The sequence below is a fragment of the Chiloscyllium plagiosum genome, chromosome 24 (genome assembly GCF_004010195.1).
Source record: "Chiloscyllium plagiosum isolate BGI_BamShark_2017 chromosome 24, ASM401019v2, whole genome shotgun sequence".
In the NCBI taxonomy this organism is placed as follows: domain Eukaryota; kingdom Metazoa; phylum Chordata; class Chondrichthyes; order Orectolobiformes; family Hemiscylliidae; genus Chiloscyllium; species Chiloscyllium plagiosum.
The window spans coordinates 2,101,594-2,123,568 of NC_057733.1; the positions used below are offsets into that span (position 1 = coordinate 2,101,594).

Here is a 21,975-nt window from a genome sequence, read left to right on the forward strand (position 1 = left end):
CGGCCTTCCATTTTGGAAAGTTAAATCAAGGTAGATAAGGTGTACATGCATTTGGAAAGACTGGGTTTGATGACGAATAGTCAGCATGGCTTTGTGTGTGGGAGATCATGCCTCACAAATTTATTAGAGTTCTTTGATGAAGTGACCAGGAAGGTTGATGAGGGCAGGGCAGTAGACATAGTCGATATGGAATTCAGTAAGGCCTTTGATAAGGTTCCACATGTTAGGCTGCACTGTAAGGTTAGATCACTTAGAATTCAGGAGGAGCTGGCAAATTAGATACACAATTGGCTTGATGGTAGGAAGCAGAGGGTAATAGTGGAAGGATGCTGTCAGACTGGAGATCTATGACTAGTGGAGTGCCTCAGGGCTTGGTGCTTGTCCCATTGCTGTTTGTTATCTATATCAATGATTTGGATGAGAATGTACAAGGCATGATTAGTAAGTTTGCATTTGACTCTAAAATAGGAGAAATCATGGACAGTGAGGAAAGTTGTCAGAAATTGCAGCAGGGGAAGCAAGCCAAGAAATGGTAAATGAGCTATTTTGACAAGAGTGAGGTCTTGCATTTTGAAAAGTTAAATCAGGGTAGGAGTTTCATGGTGAATGGTAGGGCTTTAAGGTGTAGTGAAACAGAGGGACTTTGGAATTCAGGTGCACGGTTCTCTGAAAGTGGAGTCACAGACAGGAAGTGAAACTGTTGCATTGAGGAGAAAAGTTGCGAAGTTACGTTGCAGTTGTACAGGACATTGGTGAGGCTGCACTTAGAGTATTGTGTTCAGTTTTGGTCACCTTGTTATAGGAAGGAAAGTATTAAACTGGAAAGAGTACAGAAGAAATGTTGCCAGGACTCAACTGTCTGAGTTATAGGGAAGGATTGGACAAAGTTAGGACTGCTTTTCTTTAGAGCATAGGAGACTGAGGCGACCACACTTCTTATGGATAGGGTGAATGCACTCAATCTTTTTCCCAGGGTTGGGGAATTGAGGACTAGAGAGCATCAGTTTAAGGTTAGAGGAGAAAGAATAAAAGGGAACCTGAGGGGCAACTTTTTCACACAGATGGTGGTACGCATATGGAATGAACTGCCAACAGACGTGGTTGAGGCGGGTACATTAACAACATTTAAAAGCATTAGGACAAATATATGAATAGGAAAGGTTTACATGGATATGGGCCAAGCAAATGAGGTTAGCGAGGATAGACATTTTGATCGGCATGGACCAGTTTGTCTCTGTGCTGTAGGACTGTATGACTCTAAGTCCATTAAGAAGTCTAATAACAGCAGGGAAGAAGCTATTCTTGAATCTGTTGGTATCTGTGTTTAAGCTTTTGTACCTTCTGCCCAACGAAAGAGATTGGGAGAGATTGTAACCCTGGTGGGCGGGATCATTGAATGTGTTGGCTGCCTTTTCAAGGCAGCAAGAAGTATAGATGGAGTCAATGGATGGAAAGTTGGCTTGCATCATGGACTGGGTTGTGTTCAAAACTCTTTGTGGTTTCTCGGGCAGAGCAGTTGCCATATCAAGTCATGATGGAGTCAGAGAGAATGTTTAATATGGTGCATCAAGAATTGGTAACAGTCTTTATGGGCATGCTGAATTTCCTTTATCTCCTGAGGAGATAGAGGCACTGTTGTGCTTTCTGGATGGACCAGGACAGATTGTTGGTGATAGTCACTCCTAGGTGCTTCATGCTCTCGACCATCTCCACCTCAGCACCATTGTAGACAAGGATGTGCCCTCAACCTTCCTTCCTGAAGTCAATGACCAGCTCTTTCATTTTGCTGATGTTGACAGAGATTGTTATCTTTACACCATGCCATCAAGCACCCCATCTCTTTCCTATATTCTGTTTTATCATTGTTTGAAGTCTGGCTTACAAAAGTGGTGTCATCAGTGAATTTGAGATGGAGTGACAACACACTTTGGCCACACAAAGAGATTGTGTACATAGTCTTGTGGGACATCAATGTTGAGAATTATGGCAGAGGAGAAATTGTTCCCTGATGAAGACCCCCGGCCAAAAATGTCAACTTTCCTGCTCCTCCAATGCAATCTGACCTGCTGTGCTTCTATAGCTCCACATCTATTGACTCTGGCTTTCAGCGTCTGCAGTTTTTACTGTCTCCTTCTTGCCGATTCTGCATATGGTGTTTTGGATTTCATTAACAGGGGCATCGAGTTTAAGAGCAGCGAGGTTTTGCTGCAGCTCTACAGGACCCTGGTGAGACCACACTTGGAATATTGTGTCCAGTTCTGGTCACCTTATTATCGGAAAGATGCGGAGGCTTTAGAGAGGGTGCAAAGAAGGTTTACCAGGATGCTGCCTGGACGGCCTGCCTTACTAAGAGAGGTTGACTAAGCTCGGACTTTTCTCTTTGGAGAGAAGGAGGAAACGAGGTGACCTGATTGAGGTATACAAGGTAATGAGAGGCATGGATCGAGTCAATAACCAGAGACCTATCGCCAGAGCAGGATTGACTGGCACAAGGAGTTATAGTTTTAAGATATTAGGAGGAAGGTATAGAGGAGAAGTCAGAGGTAGGTTCTTTACGCAAAGAGTTGTGAATGCATGCATTACCAACAGTGGTGGTGGAAGCAGAGTCATTAGGGACATTTAAGTGACTGCTGGACATGCACATGGATAGCAGTGAATTGAGGGGTGCGGAGGTTAGGTGATTTTATTTTAGATTAGGAATGATCCTCGGCTCAACATCATGGGCTGAAGGGTTCTAACTCAGCCTCAATCTAAATTCCTTGAAGAAAAACACTTTTTCTGCACTCACCTTATCAAGCCACCTCAAAATCTTATAGCTCGATAAAATATTCCATCATTTTGTAAAGCAATACATTTTATAAAATAAATTATTGGCAGGTGGACAGAGAGGAGTGGGGTTGCCTTGTTAGCAGGAAATGAAATTAAATCAATAGTAAGAAACGGAGTAGGGTCAGATGGTGTAGAATCTCGGTTGGTAGAATTAAGGAACCACAAAGGTGAAAAAAAACCCATAGTTGGAGTTATGTACAGGCCTCCAAATAGTAGTCAGAAGCTGGGGCGCAAGATACACCAGGAGATAAAAGAGATGCATAGGAAAGGTCAAGCTACGGTGATTATGGAGGACTTCAATATGAACGTGGACTGGGAAAATCAGGTTGATAGTGGATTGCAAGAAAAGGAATTTGTGGAACGTCAATGAGATGGCTTTTTGGATTAGTTTGTGGTGGAACCCACTAGGGAACAGGTAATACCGAATCCAGTATTGTAGTGCAATGAGGCAGATTTAATAAGGGAGCTGAAGATGAAGGAACCTTTAGGAGGCAGTGATCATATGAATGAATTTACTCTGCAATTTGAGAGGGAGAAGATACAATCAGAGGTAATGATATTACAGCTGAATAAAGGCAACTACAGAAGCATGAAGAAGGAGCTGGTAGAACTGACTGGGAGAAGAGCCTAGCAGGAATGACAGTGGAACAGCAATGACAGGAGTTTCTGGGGGTAATTCAGGAGACACAGCAGAGACTCGTCCAGAGAAAAAAGAAGCCTGCTACAGGGATACCATAAAACCTAAATTGAAAGCATATAATGTAGTGAAGGGCAGTGGGAAACCAGAGGATTGGGAAGCTTACAAAGATCAACACAGGACTACGAAAAAAAGAGGGAGAAGATTAAATATGAGGGTAAGTGCGCCAGTAATAGAAAGTAAGACCAAGAGTTTCTTTGGATATATAAAGGGCAAAAGAGAGGCAAAAGTGGACACTGGATGACTGGAAAATTACACTGGAGAGATAGTAGTGGGGAACAGGAAATGGCTGAGGAACTGAATAATTACTTTGCATTAATCTTCACTGTGGAAGACACGAGTAATATCCCAAAAATTAAAGAGAGTGAGGGGGCAGAGCTGAGTGTGGTGGCCATCACCAAGGAGAAGGTGCCAGAAAAGCTGAATGCCCTAAAGGTGGATAAATCACTTGGACCAGATAGACTACGTCCCAAAGTTCTAAGGGGGATAGCTGAAGAGGTAGTGGAGGCGTTAGACATCTTTCAGGAATCACTAGAGTCAGGAAGGGTCCCAGAGGACTGGAAAATCACTAACATGACAGACCCATTTAAAAAGGGAGTAAGGCAAAAGTCAGGAATTACAGACCGATTAGCCTAACCTCGGTCATGGGTAAGATATTGGAATCCATTGTGAAGGATGAGAATTCTGAATACTTGAAAGTGTATGGTAAAATAGGCAAAGTCAGCATGGTATCATCAAGGAGAGGTCATGCCTGACAAATCCTCAAGACCTCTTTGAGGAAATGACTAGCATGTTAGACCAAGGAGAGCCAATAGATGTTATCTACCTGGACTTCAAGGCGGCCTTTGACAAGGTGCCACACAAGAGGCTACTGAGTGAGTTAAGGGCCCACAGTGTTAGAGACAACGTGTTAGCATGGATAGAAGCCTGACTTTGTGGCAGAAAGCATGGAGTGGGAATGGCAGCCGGTGACAAGTGGTGTTCCGCAAGCCTCAGTTTTGGGACAACTTCTCACTTTATACATTAACGATCTAAATGAAGGAACTGAGGGCATTCTGGCTAAGTTTGCAGATGATACAAAGAGAAGGAGAGGGACAGGTAGCATTGAGGAGGCGAGGATGCTGCAGAAAGATTTAAACAGCTTGGGAGAGTGGGCAAAGAAGTGGCAGATGGAGTACAACGTGGGAAAGTCTGAAATCATGCACTTTGATAGAAAGAATAGAGACATGAAGTATTTTCGAAATGGGTAAAAAGTTTAGAAGTCTGAAGTGCAAAGAGACTTTGAAGTTCTAGTCCAGGATTCTCTCAAGGTAAACTTTGAGTCAGTAGTTGGGAATTTATTTTGAGAGGACTTGAACATAACAGTAGAGATGTACTTCAGAGGCTCTATAAGACTCTAGTCAAACCACATTTGGAGCATTGTGTACAGTTTTGGGCCCCATATCTCAGGAAGGATCTAAAGGTCCTGGAGCATGTTCAGAGGAAGTTCATGAGAATAGTCCCAGGAATGAAAACATTTAAGGGCTCTGGGTCTATACTTGATGGAGTTTAGAAGGATGAGGGGACATCTAATTGAAACATACAAAATACTGAATGGCCTGGACACAGTGGATGTTGGGAAGATGTTTCCATTGATAAAAGAGACTCGGACCTGAGGGCATAGCCTTACAGTAAAGAGAAGACCTTCTAGAACAGAGATAAGGAGAAACTACTTCAGCCAGCGAATGCTGAGTTGATGGAATTCATTGCCACAGATGGCTGTGGAGGCCAGGTCACTGTGTATATTTAAGATGCGATAGATAGGTTCTTGAGTATCATGGGGATCAAGGTTACAGGAAGAAAGCAGGAGAATAGGCTTGAGAAACTTATCAGCCATGACTGATTGGTGGAGCAGACTCGATGGGCTGAATGGCCTAACTTCTGTTCTTATATCTTATGGTTTTATAACCTCCCATCTTCCTAAATTTCCATGAGTGTGGGTCCACATCATAAGCCAAACCCATCAACCCAAGAATCAGCAATAAACCATCTCTGAACTATTTCTAATATAAGTACATCCCTCCTTGATGTGTCCTAAATTCTACAGTGCACTAGATGTGGTTTGATCAATGTCCTGTACAGTTGTAGCAAGACTTTTTGATTTACATATACTATCCCCTTGCAATGATATTCATCTGTCTTCCTAATTGCTGTACTTGCTTGTTGACTTTATATGATATATGTCTCAGGACACCCAGATACCTCCGCTCTGTAGCATCCTACAGCTTCTTTCCATTTAAATAATATTCTGCTTCTCTATTATTTCTACCAAAGTGGACTTCCTTTGGTTTCCCCACATTATACTCTATCTGCCAACTTTTTTGCCCAATGATTTAAGTTTTACCTCTTTTTGCAGGTTTGTTGCATTCTTCTGACAGCTTCCTTTCTCTTGCTTTCCTACCTATTGTTGCATTGTCTACAAATTTGGCATCAATCCTGTTGGTAATCTCTTCTTTTGGGTTCTTTGGTAAATTTGGCTATTTTTGGTCACAGTTCCTCAATGGGGATCATAACATTTGTTGTAATCCATCTGCAGACCAATTTGTGTAGATACTGTCCAGAATATATTGGTTAGGCAATGTCACCCAAAGGGTTTCTCCAGTTGTGTAACTACAAACATGTATGTTATATGAGAAATGTCAAGTTTTAAACTCGAGTTCATTCTGCACTATACATTGCTTCCAACTTACTGATATAAATAGTGAACACCCACTGTACATCCCTAGATATGTATACAGTGGTACCAACTTAAATCAATATCATTCGTTATTGCATAGCAGTTCAATTACTATTTCAATCCATACTACTTCTTAAAGAGGATATTTATGGTAATGCTATTCAGTACCTTGACAGACAACTTGGGTATTTTCCGATTAGCTGCATCTCGGAGGGGGCAGTCAGGATCTTAAAATAAAAGCACACATGATATAACATTAATTTTCAAATTTACCAGGCCTTTTGGCTGACAAAGCACTGAACTCTCTAAGTGCTATCATAGACTTGAGTTTATGGGCGAAAGTGAGAACTGCAGATGCTGGAGATTAGAGTCGAGAGTGAGGCGCTGGAAAAGCACAGCAGGTCAGGCAGCAACCGAGGAGGAGGAGGATCAATGTTTTGGGCAAAAGCCCTTCATTCCTGATTATCCTGCTCCTCGGATGCTGCCTGACCTGTTGTGCTTTTCCAGCACCACACTCTCAAATTTAGAGTTTATAGCACAGGAGTACCGGATTCAGCTCCTGTGTCTATGCCAGCTCTATAGAAAAGATAATCATACAGTATTCTCCTCCCTCCTTCATCAATTCCCTATCACATTTGAGAACTTCTGACCATGTTTCTATAGAAAAGATCTGAAAGAGAGTTGCGGCCTTAAAGAATAGCACATCCATTTAAATGAGATGATAGCTAGCTGTGTGGCTAATTTGAAGTTGGGTAAATTGATAAATAATGTACATCCTGGGCCGGTGACAAGTCAATGTTTTGGGTATTAACCCTTCTTCAGGATTAGATGTGTGGGGGGGGCGGGGATGCGCATGGGGAGAATAGCAAAATGGTGAGGTTGTGATAGTTTGATAGTTGGACAGAGGTAATGGATATGACCTGGTTGGTCGATGGGATGAATCTGGTTGGGAGATGGAATGGAAGAGATGAGGCAGGGCGAGAAAGGGAGCCTGAGGATAGGTAGGAAGGTTATTTGAAATTAGAGAATTCAATGTTAAGTTGTCTAAGCTGCAGGCTGTGCATGCAGAAAATAATGTGCTGTTCCTCCAATCTGTGGTGAATTATCTCAACTTTAGAACCCAAGTGCTTAGATTATAAGAATATATGATGAACCTTATATTGTCATACTTAATCCCCTCCTTTTCAAACAGAGGTGGCACAACTTCCAAATAATTACAAAATTGCAGTTAATGCTTGTGATTTTCTCTTTGGCATTCATCAATGGTATCAGAATAGCGTGCCTTTTTTACTTCAGATTTCCATCACTATCCCTAGTGCTATTTCGTTGTCTACAGCCGTAGTGTCAAATAGTCCATTTTCTTTTCCGCACTTCCACTCCATAGTCTGCTGTATAAACCAAGGTATGGTTCTCATTTGTATCTGTCATACCTTCAATTCACTCAACACTTTCTTTTCTAATCAGCTCTAATCCATTTCCTTAACTCTTATTCTTACATATTTATATCCCAAGCACCCCTGTTTAAAATCAAAATAAAAGCAAAATATTCAGATGCTAGCAGTCTGAAATAGAAACACAGCAGTTCTGGCATGAAGAATCATATCAGACTCAAAACATTAATTGTTTCTCCCTCTGCAGATGCTGCTAGACCTGCTAACTTTCTCCAATATTTCTATTTTTATCCCAGTTTAAAATCTATTACTTTTATGGTCTTCTCAATTAATCTTAGTTTTTGGCTCAGTGTAAATATCTTTTTTCCCCCGGTTATGTACCCTTTCGAATACTTGGATCATATTATGGCTATGGTGTTCTAGATGTTGAGATTTTATACTAAGAGGATTAGCAGTTAATGTAAACTTCATCAGAGAGATTTTCTGTACTAGCTTAGATTGCCAAAGGAGGATTGAGAAGGGTTTTGCAAAATTTTCCTCACCTTATTGATCCAAGTTATTTTCATGATCATTTTGCCACTCCTGGATTATAAATTTGTTGTGGATATGGGTGGGATGGGACAGGTAGTGTTCAACCAGCGTCAGTTGTCTGGGCTGACTTGCTAATTTAACTGTTCTTTCACCACCCGTCCTTTTGTCCTTTTTGGTGAATCACAGAGGAGGAGGAGTAGGTCATTCAGCCCTTCAAGCCCACTCTGTTATTCAGCATAACCATGACTGATCCTGTATTTCAACACCATATTACCATACTCACCACCCTCCCCATACCTCTTGATACCTTTAAATTCTCGAAATCTATCAATTTCTTCCTTAAACATGTTCAACGATATCACCTCCACATCCTAATGTGATGGAGAATTCCATGAGTACACCACTAAGAGTGAAGAATTATTTTCTCATTTTTGTTCAAACTGAGGAAACATCTGTGCATCCAATCTGTCAGAACTTTATATTTCAATGAGATCTCGTCTTATACTTCTAAATCCTAAATCTAAATTCTAAATCCTAGTTAACCCATTCTGTCTTCATTTGGTAAACCTGCCATACCCTGGAATCAGTTTAGTGAACCTTCACTGCACTCCCTCTATGGTACTTATATCTTTCCTTTGTAAAGGAGACCAAAACTGCACACAATCGTTCAAATGTGGTGTCATCGAGGTTCTGTGCAGCTGCAGTAAGACCTCCTTTCTCATGTACTCAAACCTTCTTTTAATGAAAGCCAATATACCACGTGCCCACACTAACTGCTTGCTGCATCTGCACGTTTGCTTTCAGTGGCATTTTGTTCATCATTTCCTAATCTATCACCACTTAAACAATCCTCTGCCATTCTGTTTATCCAACAAAGTGGATAATTTCACAATTATCCACTTTGTTTGGCATCTGCTAAGCATTTGCCCACCCAGATAACTTTCCCATAATGCCTTGAAGGCTCTTTACAACTTCCTCATTACTCACAGCACCCCCCAAGGTGTGTCATCAGCAAACCAGGAAATATTATATTTGATTCCATCATTCAAATTGTTGACATATATTGTAATATCTGTGACCCAAGCACTGAATCCTGCACTACCTGTCTAGTCATCACCCTCCACTCTGAGAAAGATCCATTTATTCCAACAGAAGAATTCTTGGAGATGTGTTTGTTTTGCTGCAGAATGAAATTTTATCTATTCTTTTCAAATACAGTGTAGATGTCACCCATCTTATTACGTTACTGATTTACCTCTAAACTTTCTAGACCTAGCACCTTTTCCTGGTATATTGGACTATTGTCTTTGAATTGGGCATCAGCATAGGTGCAGAAGTTATGCATGTGAAGGACACGGCTACAAAACTTCACAATTACAGCAAAAATTTCAGTTATTCACGGCAGTTTTGAAACTTGTCAACAGATACAGATCCACCTTGTAAAACTGCTCAAAATTTAATCCTGAGCATCAGACATACTACAGAGCAGCTTGTGTAGAAAATGTAACACTGGTGTATTCAGAGTTATTTTAACAAGGGATACTGTTCCTGAGGTATTTGATGAGGCATATCTGGAAGTCTCCTTTCAACAAGGGCAGATAATGATTATGAAATTCAACATCAACTCCATCTGAGCCATTGCAATTTTTGGCCATATGAGGAACGTGATGTTTGATGATAGACACCTCAAACCCAGAACCAAGCTCAAGATCTATGGGACAACAGTTCTACCTGCACCTCTGTATGAATCAGAGACATGGACAATGCACAGGATTATATCTCAAGGCAATATGACAATAATGCTTCCACAAAATCCTGCTAATTCAGTGGCAAAATAGGCACTCCAATATCAGGGTCCTGTCTCAGGCCAATACCCCCAGCTTCAAGGGACTGGTTACTGACAATCAGCTGTGAATTAGCTGTGTTGGGTGAGCCACATCATCCACATTCCAAACATAAGACTTCCAAAACAAGAAAATGTTTCAATGTTGTTCTGAAAGTCTACCAAAAAAAATGCAAAATCCCCACTGTCTAATGGAAATCTCTTTCTCAAGACCACCCAAACTGGAGATGGAATATCTGCTGAGGTGCCAACCATCCCAAACATCTTCAATAGGCCCAGGTAGAGGCAAGCTGCAAACAAAAGAGGAACATATACAAACCCGCGCATCCCACCCATTTCCTCTTCAAACACTATCTGCCCCACATACAGCAGGGTGTACGATCCAACACTGGACTACTTAGTCACCTCATGACCCACATCTACAGAATGGAATAAAGTCACCTTTTGGTCACAAGGGACTGTATAAACTAATTCGGTTGACTGGTGCTGAATATTCTTCATAAGTTTACCTCAGAAGATTTTGGCATTCAGGAGTTTTTTTCCATGCTTACATGACATGAGAGGATGGATGTGGCAATGCCTGGCCAAGTCTTTGTGCCAGTAACAGCACAAACCTGATGATGGGATTATCATACACAGTGCACAAGACTTCTACACTTCCTTTACACTGAAAATATATGCAACAAACAATGAAACGTGTAAATAAATGTTAATCAGACTCACCAGGTGGTACAAAGTTATCCTTTTCAGACTCTCCATTCTATGGGAAATAGAGTTAGAGATTAGGAGATACCTTGCATGGGAAGCAGAGTATCTAATCATATCACTTTCCACCTGCCTCTCCCCTTTCAGTTCTGTACTGCTGACAACATCCTTTACAGCTGAGAGTCTGATACTTACTCATCATCATTTAATGCAAATTGAATTTACTGCTGCTAATAGCTACCAAATTGGCCAAGTGTTTACCTGATCTTAAATCAATTTTCTGTATCAACTTTACCTTCCGCAGTTTCATCTGTTTCTGAAAAAATGCATTCCACTCTTTTTTTCTGGACTCATTTTCTCCATCTGATTCATTATCATCATCTTCATTACCATATCTGAAAGACAGTGGACTCTGTTAAAAACAGGACGATTGAACTGGTCAAATAACAAGAATCCAGACTGCAAGAATTTGCAACAGACCATTTTCACAACGTGACAACTCCTAACACACTCAGCAGTTGCTGCCTGTCTGTAAATTCATGCCAATGTGATTTGTTAAAAATGTTGAATATACAGATTCATTTGATATTGTGGAACTTGTCCTTTTCTTCTGGCTAAACTCTCCAGGCTTTTACATGCCAAGTTTGAAATAATAGCGTCCTGATGTACTTTGGTTTCGACTTGAATGAAATTCCATCTTATTGTTTGTGTCCTACAGTGAACCAAATCTTTCACCATGGTTTTGTGAAAAAACGAAAAGATTACAGCTCAGACGAAGCAGGTAGATTCTGACTGGTCAAAGTTCTGCCGTGGGGAAATCAGCAGAGATTGACACTCTCTATGACCTTCCCTCAATGGAAGAGGTGGAATGAAGGGACAAATGCCTTTATGCCTAAATAGGACAGGACCCTGTATGTTAAGAGATGTAGTTTCTAGCAATGTAAATATACCTCACACAACCTAACTGATCTTCAATTAGTTTCCAGTCAGAATTATTTAATGAATATTCCCAATTGTAGAATCTATTCTGATTTTGCAAGCACAAGCTGGTTAAATACATTTTGCACACTGCGAACGGTCAAAGGGATGTGTTGTTTGATGCAGTCTGCCAGACGTTGGGATTTATGACTTTTTACAAAGATGGCATTATGCCCACACAAACTCATATCACATGACTCATTTGTACGGCAGGCAAAATGTCTTTTTGACTTCATAGGAGTCTCCCATACTCAAGAACACAACGTGTATGTTTACTGCAAAGTAGCAGCTTATGACAGCAAGCTTCACCTTTATTCAAATTTTTGAGATATCTTTAGTGATAATAGCTACCCTAATCAAATCGTTACTTGCTGTATCTTGTGCAAACTCATGAAAAGACTTATAGACCACATTTGATCCTGAACAATGCAGTCAACAGAAATTACCCTGGATATAATTTTCAACAAGCTGGTAGGTTTGATGGCAGACATTTTGTCCACTTTCTGGGTGACATCATCAGTGATGAAACATCTATTAACAAACCTACCAGCTTGGTGAACAGTCCAACAACGAATCCAACCAGCTCCTGAGCTACAGATCTTCACAAAAACTTTAAATAATTTTCAACGAGGATACAATACCAAGTATGTACATCATAGGTCTCAAATGATAGCCAGATTAAATCAAACAACATATCCCTTCGACCATCCACCACAGCCGATGTGCTGATCTTGCTCAACCAATCCAGGCTTGCAAACTTCAGAAGACCATGCCTAACATTAGATGTGATTCTTCAACTGGATGCCATTTATTAACTAACCCTGACTGAGCTAAGAACTACGTGAGAAACCAATGTAAGATCAGTCAGGCTGACAGCATAATGAATTTGCCCTTTCTGTTTGCTACATATAATTAACAAAAAGGAACCTGTTCTATGTTGACAAAGGAATTTGATCACGTGTTGTACCATTTTCATTGACAAAAGGTCAATGGAACTGCCAATTTTTGGTGCATTCCCCACTGACATGTCCTGACCAGAGTTTATTTGCTTGATTTGAGATTTCTCAGCTAACTAAGGTTGAGAGCTCATGCCAAATATGGTCAATCAATTAGCATTATCTTATCATGTTGTTTGATTCCTTGCTGTCAGTCCCAACAAGCACAAGATAAAAGCTTTGATTGTATGTTTCTGTTTACCAATACTGGATAAATTGCAAATATTCAAGCAGCAATTTTTTGATCTGTGAACAAGCACAGGATTTTAAGCATTCATTTTATAATAATCTGATATTACATGCAGGATCCCATGTTGCTGAACATGCAGCAACCAGTTGGCTTTACATTTAACAAGTTATTTCCGGTTCACAGACTTGTTAAGAATAGAATCCCTACAGTGTGGAAACAGGCCCTTCGGCCCAACAAGTCCACACGGACCCTCCAAAGAGTAACCTGTCCAGACTAATTACCCTATGCTATATTTACCCCTGACTAATGCACCTAACCTGCACATCCCTGAACACTATGGGCAATTTAGCATGGCCAATTCACCTAACTTGCACATCTTTGGATTGTGGGAGGAAACCAGAACACCTGGAGGAAACCCACGCAGACCGGGGAGAATGTGCAAACTCCATACAGACAGTCGCCCAAAGCAGGAATCAAACCCAGGTGCCTGGTGTTGTGAGGCAGCAGTGCTAACCAGTGAGCCACCATCCCACCCTTGAATAAGCAATTTAATTCCTCACAGTTTTTTTTTGAGGAGTCACTTTTTTTCCAGTCACATCCATCGGGTTTCAAAGATAACGTTGTACTGTTAGCCAAGCGTGAAACCAATTGGACAATTGAGGAGAATTTTTCCTTAAATCCATTAATCTGAAACCAACAATAAAACATCTGTTTTCATGATAAACCAACATTAATTGTGCTTTGAGAGAGAGATGGTTATGCAGCTCCATAGTGCAATGTTGAGAATGAGAACCCTTTAAAAGATGGCTTGTCTCCTTTCCTACAATGTTCAAGCAAAGTGCCAACATTTGCATATACCAGCGGTACATCAATTGCACATGTCGATAATAAATCTTGCCAAAAGGAACATTACCTTTCAAAGCCATAGCCCTTTCTTCCTCCTTCATACAGATCATGGATGTACCCAAAAGGCCCCTGGGATGTTGGCATTTTAACAGATGTCTGAGCTTTGCTGATTTCGAATCTCTGAAGAGAATCCAACTGTCTCATCACAATCTCTGGGTTCTTGCAGTAATCACAGGCTCGATTACAGGCTGGGACCTCATCTCCAAAATACTTGGCAATGGCTGCATGTCGACACCTGCCACAAAATAATCAAAAGAGTCAACTTCAAAATCAGGGCCTGACCTCACTCTGCATTATTCTGTAATGAGCATTCAACTGACAAATACCATATACCAAACAAGTGAAGAGGATGCACACCATGTAACTTTCTTGAATATATTTTTAGTTAAAATGTGAAATTCTTGTTTTGTTCTCAGTTCCTCTGAAGCCCAGAAAATGCTCTGACTGCAGCAACATTTTCTAAACTATGCAAAAATCAAGCTAAGTGTCAGCCTTCGTCCAATTCTCTCTCATCCTCGATAATTTAATGTCACTCACCTAAGTCAAACTACACCCTAAAACATTTATCTAACCATGTGGTTTTATATCCAAGCTTGCCTTCCTAAGCATGCTGTTCCCAGGTTAAACAGTGTAACCCTCATGCCCATTCAAAGCCTGATATTCATCTAATTTTTCATTGCATCTAATGAAAAAAGTCTCTGTCCTTGGAAATTTTACAATACAGCATCAGAATCAAAACACTCCATAAACTCTACTCAGTGACAATTTTTACAGTTAATGAAATAACACCACGTGAACAAGTATAAATTTAAGTTTACAGAAAGAATTGAAGGGTAGAATTATTTTTAAAAAGTCTTTATAGATGGCAAGTACAATATCGATTTCTGTTTCACAAACATCATTAATAAATGCTTGTTTTTGAAAAAGACAAATATTAAAAGATACAACAGAGCTAGCAACAAAGTGAGTTTGGCTCGTTAATACAAACTTGAAGGAGTTAAAAGATCTGCTTCTGTACTGTGTCATACCAAAACTCCTGGATCAGTGAGCAGCAATTTTCTGAAATCTGGTGACGTATGCTGCATTCAGTATAGCATGCACTAAACTGACACCAAGAGATTGTACTGTTGTCAAAATCAGCAGCCTGATCCAACATTGATTAAAGAAAGCGCAAGTCACAGTGGTTTGTTTGGAATCCTTTATGAACTGTGCATCTCAGTGTCACTCCAGTAACAACCCGTGTAACTGCTGAGAATCAGATTAGTACAGAGAAGACACTGGGAACAAGCAGAATTGTCGTACAGCAGAATTAGAAGGAAAAAAGGGAAAGGAAAAACAAGGATATAGCAACGCTTCCTTCAAATTAGCGGTAAGGATTTATTGGCAAACAATAGTTGTCGGGGTACAAAGCTTTTAAGTTTGGGTAGCATGAAAAATGAGACTTTGCATCCAAATGTGCCGTTGTCCTATTTAACAACTATCTTACTACAGCTGGAGTATGGAGACCCACAATTAATATGACTAATGGGGAAAAGAGGAGGGAATAAAGACCTAGGTCTGCATTTTTAACTGGAAATGAAGATTTGACAACAGCTTTCAAATCCGACAAAAAATATGGGTGTCCCATTTCATTGCATCTTTGGAGCTCAAGAACTAACAAATGCATCAATAATGTGTGTGGTAACCACTGCCATGGAAAGCTCCATCTATATGGCTTGGGCACCATGGAGTCTCGCACTCACAAGCCATGCAGAGCAAAAGCCAGTAAAGTCTTCCAGCTCAATTCTTTCTTCATCCGTTCCAACTAGAAACAACGCATGTGAACACCGTGCAAGGGCAGGATTGGGCTTAGCTGCGATGGCTGAACCTACAGATGAAGAACCTCGTACTGCCCATCGTTGTGACCTGCACAGAAAAAGTGGGCACTCGGACAAAGCATAGGAGAGTTGCCAGCACTTCTGGAACTGAACCAATGAGAAAGTCCTGTTATCTGTCATGCCATATTGGTCCTCCATCTTTGTTCACAAAAGTAGTTCCAAAAGTTTGAACAGGCTAACTTAGAGGCTTAAGACCATTTGACATAGGAAAAGAAGCTATTTAGTTCATCAGGTCTATTCCACCATTCAGCTGATGATCTAATAATCCTCAAATTCACTTTCCTTCCTTATCCCCATAACCCTCAATTCCCTTACCAATGATAAATCAATAAACTCAGCATCAACAGCCCTCTGAACAAAGAACATTTACAGCCCAGGAACAGGCCCTTCAGCCCTCCAAGCCTGAGCCGATCCAAATGTACTGTCTAAACCTGTCGGTCAATTCCTAAGCATTTGTATTCCTCTGCTCCCCACCTACACATGCATCTGTCCAAACGCATCATAAATTAATCTACCGTGCCTGCCTCTACCACCTCTGCTGGCAACGCATTCCAAATGCCCACCACCCTCTGTGTGAAGTACTTGCCGCGTGTATCCCCCTTAAACTTTCCACCTTTCATCTTGGAAGCATCACCTCTCGTTATTGAATCCTTCACCCTTGAAAAAAGCTGGTCTCTATCCACCCTGTCTATACCCTTCATGATTTTGTAAACCTCAGTCAGGTCCCCCCTCAATCTCCTTTTTTCTAATGAAAATAAACCTAACCTACTCAATCTCTCTTCGTAGCTAGCACCTTCCATACCAGGCAACATCCTCGTAAACCTTCTCTGCACCCTCTCCAAAGCGTCCACATCCTTTTGATAATGTGGCGACCAGAACTGTACACACTATTCTAAATGCGGCCGAACCAATGTCTTGTACAATTTTAACATGACTCGACAGCTCTTATACTCAATACCCCGTCCAATGAAGGCAAGCATACTATATGCCTTCTTGACCACTCTATCCACCTGTGCAGCAACCTTCAAGGTACAGTGGACCTGCACTCCCAGATCTCTCTGCCCATCAATTTTTCCCAAGGCTCTTCCATTTATTGTATAATTTGCTCTAGAATTAGTCTTGCCTAAATGCATTACCTCATATTTGTCTGGATTGAAAGCCATCTGCCACTTTTCCACTCAACTCTCCAGTCTATCTCTATCCTCCTGTATTCTCTGACAGTCCCTTATGCTTTCTGCTACTCCACCAATCTTTGTGTCATCTGCAAACTTGCTGATCATACCAACAGTGCCCTCTTGTGGAACACCACTGGTCACGTTTCTCCATTTTGAGAAACTCCCTTCAACTACTACTCTCTGTTTCCTGTTGCTCAACCAGTTCTTTATCCACCTAGCTAGAACACCCTGCACACCATGTCACTTCACTTTCTCCATTAGTCTACAGTGGGGAACCTTATCAAACGCCTTACTAAAGTCCATGTATAATGACATCAACAGCCCTTCCTTCATCCAACAACTTGGTCACTTCCTCGAAGAATTCTATTAAGTTGGTAAGGCACAATCTCCCCCGCACAAAACCATGTTGACTATCACTGATAAGCTCATTCTTTTCTAAATATAAATAGATCCTCTCTCTCAGTACCTCTCGAGCAACTTCCCCACCACCAACATCAGGCTCACTGGTCTATAGTTAGCTGGAATATCCCTCCTACCCTTCTTGTACAGGGGGACAACATGAGCAACCTTCCAGTCCTCTGGCACCTCACTTGTATTTAAGGATGCCACAAAGATATCTGTCAGGGCCCCAGCTATTTCCTCTCTCGCCTCCCTCAGCAACATGGGATAGATCCCATCCAGTCCTGGGGATTTGTCCACCTTAATAACCTCTAGCATACCCAACACATTTTCCCGACGTATGCCAATGTGATCCAGACTAATCAAACGTCTATCTCTAATCTCAAGATTCAACATGTTCCTCTCCTCAGTGAACACTGATGCAAAGTAATCATCCAAATCTCTCTCATTCTCTCAGGTACGGCACACAGTCTTCCTTCATTATCTTTTAGTGGACCAATCCTTTCTCTCGTTACCCGCTTGCTTCTTATATAAGAATAAAATGCTTTGGGATTCTCCTTAATTCTGCTCGCTAAAGCTATTTCATGATCCCTTTTAGCCCGCTTGATTCCTTGTTTAAGACTTGCCCTACTCTTCCAATATTCCTCCAGGGCCCGTTCTGTTCTTAGCTGCCTCGACCTTTTGTATGCTTCCCTTTTCCTCTTGGCTAGTCGTACAATTTCTCCTGTCATCCACGGTTCACTAATCTTGCCCTTCCTATCCTTTGCCTTCAACGGGATATGCCTATCCTGCACTACCGTTAACCTATCTTTGAAAGCCTCCCACATCTCAAATGTAGACTTCCCTTCAAATAGCTGTGTCCAATCCACATTTCCCAGCTCCTGCCTAATTTTGATATAATTGGCCTTGGCCCATTTAGTACTCTTCCCTTAGGACCACTCTCTTCTTTATCTATGAGTATTCTAAAACTCAGAATTGTGGTCACTGTTCCCAAAGAAATGCCCCACCGCAACTTCTACCGCTCGTTCCCCAGTACTATGTCCAATATGGCCCCTTCCCTCGTCGGACTATTGACATATTGGGTGCTTCGTACAAATTCTACTCCATCCAGACCTCTGCAGTAAAGAAAGCTTCAGAACTAACTTAAGCATTTCCATGCAAGTGGTTTCATGATGAAAAATGTATTGGATAGCAGAGGTCAATATAAATGTCTAATTTCATGGACAAGAATATCTGTGTTGTGATAGACTGTATCATCTTATGGAATTGGTAGCAATGCTATACAAAAACAGAAGCACGTTTCCTCAATAAAGTGGAATACTATAATTACGGGCAACTAGGATGGGCTGGCCCAGCAACACCCCCATTCCATGAATGAATACAAAAAAACTCTAGTGCTATAAATTTAATGCCAGATGGATGCCCAAAAGTGAGTTCCGCGTCCAATGGCTGGAGCATGACCCCACTACCTAATTCTCAGCTAGAGTATGAGCTCATTTCCCAGTTCCTGACTCAACAATGGCAATTCAATCCTATTACCCAAAGGTTATTTGATTTGTCTAATGTCATTGACACATACAAAAAGAGTGACCATAAGGTACGAAATTAAGAGCAATGTCTAGAAATTGAAGACCAAATGGTTATCTCTCTAGAGGTGCTGATTCGTAGAAAAGGTGAGTAATGATTGCTGATAAGCACATAATTGGTTGTTGGTTCCTTTACAGATATAATTCAGTGTCCCACAGGTTCAGCTGAGTAAATGGGGTAAATGGCAATATCAAACCAAGAAGAAAACATCAGCTTACATTTATATAGAGCTTTCAACACAGTAAAATGTCCTCAGGTACTTCATAACAGCATTACCATAAGAATCTTGACAATATAGTATATCAGGACAAAAGAGTCGAAGACCAAAAGCCACAGATGCAGTTTTTGAAAAGTAGTTTCAAGGAGGAGAAACAGAGAGATATGGAAAGGTTTAGGGAGGAAAACCTAGAGCTTAGCCGCCAAAGCAGCTGAAAGCACAGCCTGCAAGTGGCGGAATGCAAAGACTCCGAAGGCTTGGAGGCTTGGAAGTGACTCGGAATATGGATGTGAAACCAAAGTTCAAAAGTTTAAGATTATTGCTCTGCTTAATTGGGAACCACTGTAGGTCAAAATGCTAGGATAGGCAAATGGACCTGGGAAAGTTGAGATGTATAATTTTGAATGAGTAAAAGTTGGTTTAGGATATAAGATGGAGGCTGGCCAATAGTATATTAGATAGTGAAGTCTAGAGGTAATAAAGGCATGAACGGGGTTTTCAGCAATAGTAAAGTGAGGCAGTGTTAGGAGGTGGAAATAGACAATCATGACATTTCTTTAAAACAACATTTAGTCAATAACTACCTGCCCACTGATACTCAGTTTAAGGTCCTCCAGGATCATTTAGTTCCAGACCTTATTCATGTTTAAACCAGGACTGATAAAGTATCCAAAGACCAGAGAGGAGGTGATTGTGACCGTCCTTGAAATTAGGTAGCATCTGACTAATTATGGCATCAAGTAAAATCAATGAAAATTAGGAAAACTCGCCACTGACTGAAATCATACCTAATATAAAAGAAATGGTTGTAGTTTTATTACACCCATCAATTTAGCCCCAGGATCTAGCTACAAGAATTCCTCAGGAAGTAGTTTGGTCCAACCAACTTTAACTGTTCCTTCATCATAATTCCAGAAATGGGCGTGATTACAAGATTCAGTGCCTTTTGCAACTCTGCAAAAAGTGAAGGTGACAGTGCACATGAACAACATCCCACATTGAGCTGATAAATGAAAAGTAAAATCAGTTCCAAGCAATGACCGACACCAAGAGAATCTAACTACATCCCTTTGATATTCAACAAAATTGCCAACTGTCAAAAATCAAGATACTCAGGTCAATAGTGATGAGAACAGCTAAATACTGTAAATACTGTGGTGACAAGAAAGGTCAAAGTTTTGTACTCTGTTGCAGGCTATTCATGTTCTGACTCCCAAAACTTTCCACGAGGGCAATGGAATAGTCTTCACTTGATTGATTAAATGCTACTTCAATGCCACTCCAGGAGCTTGTCACCATCCAGCACAAAGCAGCCAACTGTGTTAGTACCCTATTCATCTTCTTAAACATGTATTCCCTTCACTACCAGTTCACAATAGCAACAATGTGTACTATCTGAAAGATGCACAAACTCAATATGTTACAGTTCTTTCATTGTTGCTCGATCAAAAGTCTGGAATGGAAATTATTGTTGAAGGTAGCAATAACGGCTGACGTTGCCAACAATACACACATGCCATGTACAAATAAAAATAAAGTGTGGCTTAAAATATATAGAAATTTTTGGGAGTCAGAAGATGAGAACAGAGAGTAGTAAGGGTATGGAATGCTTTGCCTGCATCGGTAGTAGATTCGCCAAGTTTAAGTGCATTTAAGTCGTCATTGGACAGGCATATGGACGTACATAGAATAGTGTAGGTGGGATGGGCTTCAGATTAGTATGACAGGGCGGCGCAACATCGAGGGCCGAAGGGCCTGTACTGCGCTGTAATGTTCTATGTTCTAAAATGCAGCAGACCGGTGAAGAAATTCTAGGATCTTAATCACAATATTTGCAAGTTACGTAGATTTGGAGACTATGAGATTAGATTAGCACATTTCAAATGTCACTCTATTATTTATGAAAGACAAAGTCCATTTAACTACAGGCCTGTCAGCTGTGGCAAGTTATTAAGACCATTCACCAAGTGCAGAGTGATGGCGTACTTAGACAGTAGATGAGGCATGGAATTGTAATGAGTAACTCACATCTGACAAATGTTGTTGATTTGTTTTACGCCAGAGATCACTAACATGGTGAACGGATGTTGAACTATGGATGGTGCCTATGCAGATTACTGAAAGATATTTGACAAGGTTACACACAATATATTACTTTCAAAAATAAAAGCATTTGAATTGGAGAATAACCCTCTAATACTGGGTTGGAAATGTAGACTGGAAATTGGCTTGCAGGCAAGGGACAGGGTAGTGGTATGGCACACATTTACTGACTGGTGGAACTTAGATTAAGGAATAGAGAACGTACACAAAAGGTTGCAAATGATACCTAATTAGGTGGTTATAATTCAGTTATAGACAGATTATAAATCAACTAAATTACCACAGATGGAGCTCAACATGGGGAAGTGTAAGGTAATCGTAAGACCATAAAACATATGAGCAGAAATTAGGCCATTCGGCCCATCAACACAGCTCTGCCATTCAATCATGGCAATAGGTTTTTCAACCCCATTTTCTCGCTTCCTCCCTTTGGAAATCCAAATCATCTGTTTAGTATGCAAGGGAAAATCAAAACATTCTCGGGATACTTAGTGATGACAAACTGTGGGGCAACAACAGATTTAGATTTCCATACATAAAAGTCATTCAAAGACAATGTACAGGTATGAAAAATTTTTTAAAAACTAATGTGATGTTGACCTCAATCTCAAGGGGGAGACAGTGAATCCTCACTCAGAGTCAGAGTCATATAGCACAGAAGCAGTCCTTTCAGACCAACTCATCTGTGCCAACCAGACTTCGCAATCTGACCCAGTCCCATTTGCCAGTATTTTGCCCCTATCCCTCTGAACCCCTTCTTTCATGTACCCATCAAAACTCATTTAGTGTTAAGTGCATTAGTTAGGGGTAAATATAGGGTAGAGGAAAGGGTCTGG

At 40.8% G+C, this 21,975-nt stretch overlaps 1 protein-coding gene and 1 long non-coding RNA gene across 8 annotated transcripts in view; one reads left to right on the forward strand and one right to left on the reverse strand.

The window, feature by feature from the left end:
* Positions 1-21,975, forward strand: part of LOC122561958 — an 80,003-nt gene that overhangs the window by 44,644 nt on the left and 13,384 nt on the right. The window lies entirely within an intron of this gene.
* The window catches only part of recql5 (RecQ helicase-like 5), a 132,005-nt gene that overhangs the window by 39,669 nt on the left and 70,361 nt on the right, over positions 1-21,975 (reverse strand). For all 6 annotated transcript variants that reach the window (XM_043714283.1, XM_043714284.1, XM_043714282.1 and 3 more), the window contains exons 8-11: positions 13,789-14,016; positions 11,008-11,107; positions 10,731-10,767; positions 6,411-6,469 (exon numbers count right to left, since the gene is read on the reverse strand). In XM_043714283.1, coding sequence (XP_043570218.1) covers positions 6,411-6,469; positions 10,731-10,767; positions 11,008-11,107; positions 13,789-14,016 — 424 coding nt within the window. The remainder of the gene's footprint in view (positions 1-6,410; positions 6,470-10,730; positions 10,768-11,007; positions 11,108-13,788; positions 14,017-21,975) is intronic.